Source organism: Helianthus annuus, chromosome 9, assembly GCF_002127325.2.
Source record: "Helianthus annuus cultivar XRQ/B chromosome 9, HanXRQr2.0-SUNRISE, whole genome shotgun sequence".
NCBI lineage: Eukaryota > Viridiplantae > Streptophyta > Magnoliopsida > Asterales > Asteraceae > Helianthus > Helianthus annuus.
Window position 1 is genome coordinate 51,264,522 of NC_035441.2, and position 6,852 is coordinate 51,271,373.

The 6,852-nt window shown below is 36.0% G+C and overlaps 1 protein-coding gene across 1 annotated transcript; it reads right to left on the reverse strand.

The window, feature by feature from the left end:
- Nucleotides 1-289: 289 nt before the first annotated feature.
- On the reverse strand, nt 290-6,318 carry LOC110877560. The gene is made up of 6 exons (XM_022125714.2): nt 5,818-6,318; nt 2,818-2,871; nt 2,617-2,697; nt 2,125-2,194; nt 811-899; nt 290-678 (listed from the first exon to the last, which is right to left on the reverse strand). The coding sequence occupies exons 1-6, from the start codon at nt 6,004-6,006 to the stop codon at nt 544-546; spliced, it is 618 nt and encodes a 205-aa protein (XP_021981406.1). The 5' UTR covers nt 6,007-6,318; the 3' UTR covers nt 290-543.
- Nucleotides 6,319-6,852: the final 534 nt, after the last annotated feature.

Below are 6,852 nucleotides of genomic sequence, written 5' to 3' on the forward strand. Positions count from 1 at the left end.
AAATTACTCATAGCCCTAAAATGCCAAGGTAAAGCTTACCCAAGCCCGTTACACTCATCACAAAATTATTATAGCATTAATTAAATAAATAACACAAACCAAGATGCACATAAATATAAATAGTCTTACTATACTAAACAATCCACATAAAAAGTCTCACTATACTAAACAACACTTGATACCAACCACAATGACTACAAGTCACAAACCTACATGCAACCTACCCAACACCCTTCAAATCTTCAACTAATTCACATGTTTGATTAACCAGATTCCAAATTTTCCATCATACCATAACAAATTACTCTTTAAAATTATCTATCATGTGTGACCAAATTCGTAATTTCTAAACGAAATGACAACAGTTCAAGACGCGTAATATTCAAATGTCTTGTGAATCAAAGCGAAAGAAACAAACATCACAACAGCCTACCAAATGAAGTTCTTTAGGCAGACAGTAGAATTACATGTTTGAAGAAAGTATGGTCCATTTGACACCAATTCTTTCGAATGAAACAGAAAACGCTAAAAACAACGCCGTTTCTACCTTTGTTTAAGTTCTGTTTCAAACTCGAGTAGTTTCTCACGGATAGGCTTCAGAAACGTCTTCATATCTTGGAGAATTCTTTGTTTATCTTGAAGAAGAAGATCCTTGTCCTCATTTAGCCTCACTTCAACCTATAAGTGTAACAAAATTTAAACAAGCGGTTAGCTTCATAACTCGTCATAAAACATACTAAATCTGATTATTATCCAAAAAAAATATAATTTTTGTAATCATATATGCGAGTTGTGGTGTGAAAAGATGACCTGCAAATCGTCTAGTTCACCGTACGAGAACTCGGCGAAATCCAAATTGCCTTTGAACGTTTTCTTCTCTTCTCCAATAAGCCATTCCCCTGCTCACAAATTATTAGCGTGGGTCGGGTTGAAAAGGTCACTTTTTAATGTGGTTTGACTAGGGGTGCAAATGAGCTTAGGAGCTGCTCGAGATCGGCTCGAGAAAAAGCTCTAAGTGAGCCAAGCCTTATTGAGCTCAAGCCAAGCTTGAGCCTAAAATAAAGCTCGTTTATTTATCAAGCCCGAGCTCGAGCCTAGGATGTGAAGCTCACCAGGCTCGTCGAGCCATAGTGTAATATTAATTTTTCTTAATATTTAATAACACTTTCCCCTTACTTAAAGTTTTCTAGTAAATGAGCCGAGCTTATTTAAACTTGTTTACGAGCCGAGCTCAAACCTAAAAATAAGCTTGTTTAGTAAACGATCCCGAGCTTCAAATATCAAGCTCACGAGCCTAAACGAGTCTATTATTTATATGATTCTTATTTAATATATTAATTAATAGATAATCAACGAGCCGAGCTCGAGCTCTCATAAGCAAGGTTTAAAAGAACGGAAATGAGTTTCGAGGCGTTTTCCCTTCGCCTCACGAGGCGTAAGCCTCGAGGCGAAACGAGGCGTTATATATATTATAAATAATAATACTAACTAATTTCATCATCAGATTCATCAAAAGCACACTTAAAAAAGACATGAAATTCTTGAAACTGACACAAAAAATCAAAAACATCAAAAACAACTATCAAAATCTGCTGAGGCGCACCTGAGGCGCAGCTTTCTTAGCGCCTCAACCCCTCTGAGGCACATATACATTAAAAACACCATGAGGCGCGCCTCAGACTCGTTTTTTGGCGGTTTCGCCTCGAGGCGCGCCTTGAGGTGCACGCCTCAAACATTTTTTAAAACCATGCTCATAAGTTAATCGAGCTCGGGCTCGGCTTGTTTGCACCCCTAGGTTTGACTCATCAACATTTTTGTGTCATTTTTAGTATTTCATGAAATGTGTTAGATTTGAATAAAAAAAAAACTATTTTGTTAAAAAAAAATTCCGATTTTTGTTACTAAATCGATTAAAGGTTATAAACATCTAAATAACACTTTGGGCTAGTCTTTGCACATTTGATCTGCTTCACCCATGTGACAATTTCATTCTAAGTCAACATTTTTAAGTTTGACCCATTTGGCCCATTGAATTAAACCTAACCAAAATAAACCAATTTCAAGTCAACTGGTTGAAATTTCCGACATTAAGAGGAAAAACAGGACTTCTAGCGGCTTGCTTACCTTTGACTTTCAATGTGATTTCATATGTATACCCAACACGCTTCTTGTTCCTAACCGTCACTAAAAATGCCTGAAAATTGAAAAAAAAAGAGTTAACTGCCATTTTCGTCCCTGTGGTTTGGTGGAAAATGCCACTTCAGTCAAAAAAAAAAAAAAAAATTTGCGTCAGTTCCGTCCTCAACATTTTTGAAACGTGCCATTTCAGTCCAAAAAGATAACGCGCACTTAAAAACGTTAAGGACGGAACTGGCGCAAGGCGTTATCTTTTTAGACTGAAGTGGCACGTTTCAAAAATGTTGAGGACGGAACTGGCGCCACTTTTTTTTTTGGACTGAAGTGGCATTTTCCACCAAACCACAGGGACGAAAATGGCAGTTAAATTAAAAAAAAGATAAGAAACATTGTAAATAATGAACCCAACCCTACAAATTTTGACCCGTTACCCAAACTGAATGACCCGCCCGTTTTGCCACCTCTAAGAAAAATACTCACGTCTCCTGTGCATCTCGATACTTCTGCAATTTTTGCATTCCCAGAAGAGAACTCCAAGGAACCCACTGATAGAAGTAACTCCTGCAGTGTTATACAACACAAACGAGACAAGCAAATTTCAGCAGATTAATTTTTGAATTTTGGCATATGATAATAGTTGACTAAAAGTCAACTACATAAGCTTCGGTACAAAAACCAAACCTTGATTCTTTCAGTTGCCCATTTGTTTAAGTTCTTCTCCTCCCATGTTCCAGCCTATAAACGGGTATGCAATTACATTTCTATACCTCAAATATTTGCTTATAAAAGGTTAATTTTCTCAAATGTGTTCCACCTTTATAATGTATATCAGTATATCAAATTATTTATACATATATGAGAACCAATAAAACTTTGAGAATTATTTTAAAAACGAGAACCACTGTTTTAGCCGTCGGATCTGCTTGATAAAGATCTTTTTACACGATGACATTTTCTTATTTAACATGAAAACCATAGTTGTTAATAGCGAATAGCGACACGGGACCTATATGCTACATAGCGAATAGCGACAAATAGCGACCGTTATTTTATATATAGCCATACACTAGAAAAAGAATTTTGAAATTTTTTATATGTATATTATATCAAAATACCTTGGTATATATGCTATTTTACATGTATATTTAACAAAAAACTATAAATCCAGCTATATTATAGCTATATCTAATTGCTATTTACATCAAAAAAAGAAGAAAAAAAAAAGTCGCTATTCACGCTATTGGTCGCTATGACCCAAATAGCGACACTTGGTCACTTCGCTACATAGCACGCTATAGCGGTCACTATAGCCGCTATTGACAACTATGATGAAAACATGTTGGATTTACACATGAACACACTTCTAGAAACTACAGTTTTGACCTAGCGTGTATTCGAGCTGATTTTGAAAATGTAACAGCGTAAAAAGATCCTCATTAAGCACATAAGACCACCAAAAAGGGTTATCAAGCCAACCATATATTTATAAATCGTCACATTGTTAACACTAAGTTGCTGTTACATGCCACTATCATTTTAAAAGGAAAAATTACAAGTTTTGTCCTTTATCTATATACCACTTTTCAGGCGGTGTCCTTTTTAACGAATGTTGACAGGCGGTGTCCTTTACTAGGTATTTTGTTGCAAGTTTAGTCCTTTACACCCAACCCAGTTAAAAAACCCTGTTAATTGTTGACAGGCGGTTTCCTTTACTAGGTATTTTGTTGCAAGTTTAGTCCTTTACCTAGGTATTTGTTACAAGTTTAGTCCTTTACACCAACAATTAACATGGTTCTTTAACTGGGTTGGGTGTAAAGGACTAAACTTGCAACAAAATACCTAGTAAAGGACACTGACTGTCAACATTCGTTAAAAAGGACACCGCCTGAAAAGTGGTATAAAGATAAAGGACAAAACTTGTAATTTTTCCATTCTAAAATCCAGTGCAATTAGCAAAAATTCTTGGAAAAAATAATTAAAATTGGAGAACGGTTTTGAGAAACGAAAACCACTATTTAGCAGTTGGAATGTTAAATCTCCTTGATGAAGATTCTTTTGCGCGATAACATTTTCATAATTAATACGAAAACATGTTGTGTGCATTAATAAATACACTAATATATGCTTATATTGTATTCACTGGTGAATCAAATTCTGACCTGCATGTTTTCGAGTTCATTACAGAAATGTTATCGCGTAAAAAGTCTTCATCAAACAGATACGACTACTAAAGAGTGGTTATCATTTTTTTCAAATGGATATACTTGGTGAAGATGTTTTAACTTTTAACGGTGTGGGATTCTCATAATTAACAAGAAAACGTGATGTATTCGCTGCTAAACACACGGCTATAAACTATATTGTATTCACTAGTAAATCAAATTCTGACTAGACGCTTTTTTGAGTTAGTTACGAAGATGTCACCGCTTAAAAACATATAATGACTAAAAAGTGGTATTCATTTGTCAACACTAAGTTGCTATTACATGCCATTATCATTTTAAAATACAATACAATTAACAAAAAATTCTTCGAAAAAATTTAAAAACTTGAGAACTACTTTAAGAAACAAAAACCACCATTTAGCGGCAGGGCCGGCCCTGAGAATTCGTGTACCCTGTTCGAGCTCGTAAAAATGTGCCCTTAAACCTTAACGAAATTGGGTATTGGGCTCACTAAAGGTCTAAACCTAATGCCAAAGGGGTTAATAACTAATCTAAACGTGGGAGCTGGTAATGCAAATCTTGAGGACATTTTTTTGTTTTGGGCTCTTAGATCTAAGAGCCCAAACATAATAGTTTTGTAAGGGGGCCTATGTTGGTGTTTGTATGGGTGTACCCTATTAAAAAAATATATTTTACATATACATATCGGATTTTTTTCATCAAAAAATGTGCCCCTCGAAATATCGGGCCCTGGCCGGTGGTCCTCCTCACCCACCCCCAGGGCCGGCCATGTTTAGCGGTTAGTTCTGCTTGCTATACAACACAATTAACAAAAAATTCTTCGAAAAAAGTTTAAAACTTGAGAACTACAACTACTTTGAGAAACAAAAACCACCGTTTAGCGGTTACTGTTAGTTCTCCTTGCTAAAGATTGACATTTTCATAATTAACCCGAAAACATCTTCTATTCATATGTAAATACACACTATTAAAAACCATTGCATAATCACTAGTGAATCAATGATAGGAATCGATACAGACAATTACGGATTAACAAAGAAATAAGCTGAAATTGATAGATGATTATATAGAAACACAATAGGAAGATAACTATCACCGAAGTGATCCCGGGCTAAGCCCTTCTCCACAAGGGAGCCTCTCCACAATGGAGCCTAAACAAATAACAAACTCTCCCTCTCCTCCTTTACATGAGCCATTGCCCCCTTATTTATAGCATTAGAAATTACACTCCCCCCCTCTCACAATTAAACCAAGACTATTAAGTAACAACTAGAATAGGATTCCTATCAATCAACTTCTACCAATATGTATTTTCAAGTAAACACGAAAACACGCATACAACCATCATCACCAAACATGAATAATTACCATCTAAACGCAAACAAGTTATCAAATAAGTGATGAACAACATGGACCCACTACACTATGCAACAAACAGATCCATTCTATTAACTCTAGCATCATCAATCAAACAAAACAAACTACAACAATTTACCTTATTCCAAGCAGAACCCAGATGAGTACATGAACCAGACCCAGCTGAAACATCCTCTGCAGTGAGTTTCCTAGGAACAGGGAGTGGTGCAGCATCTTGTTTGACTTCTCTGACCCAGTACGTGTAAGACGACGTCGTAGTGGAGTCTGTATTCTGTTTCTCTGTTGACACCACACCACCTCCCTCCATCTTCAAATTATACCCAATTCAACTGGAACCCCTATGAACCCTAATTGTTGAATAAGAAGGGGAAAATTGGAAGATCAAACCAGATTGGATGAAGGGAAATCAATGGAATTCAAGATCTGAGTTGACTCAGGAAGGTTCTGGAGGGTGAAGACTTTGTTCCCGAAGATATGGAGGTATGGATTGGAGAGTTGACTATTTGTATGGGGTGACTGGTGAACACCCATAGGCCATAGCACCCGAACCACCCAAACTCATCGAATGAGCCTATGGCGGCATGTTTGGGTTAGTGGCTCAACCAGAAACGGAAACATGTGGTCAGGTTTTTAACCAGGGGATTAGACTGGTAAACAATGTTTTAAAAACCGGTAAATACCGGCCGGTTATACCGGTATTACCATTTCCAGATGAAAATCCGGTACGAAACACCCCGGTAAATAAGTGAAACGGCATAAGGTTTGTACCGGCGGTAAAATCCGGTATACCGGTTTGAAACGTAATATCGGTACCGGCCCAGGGTTATTTTAGTTTGGGTTGTTACTTATTTTATTGTATATGTTACTTAACTTACGTAATTTTTATATATTATGATTATTCATAACTAAAATTTCTAATTAATATTGTATAAAATGAAAATAGTTGATGTATTCGACACTCAAATGGCTTAATATATCGTACACTTTCATTTAAAAAAGCTTGTTGGAAAATTGAATGGTTTTAGATTATCTTTTGGATTATTTTTTATTATGGATTTACTTTTGGATAATTTTTTAATATGTAATCATGCACTTTTGGATTAACTTTTGAGTTGATGTTTTTATGAAATTATAGAGTTAGCTAGTCAACCCG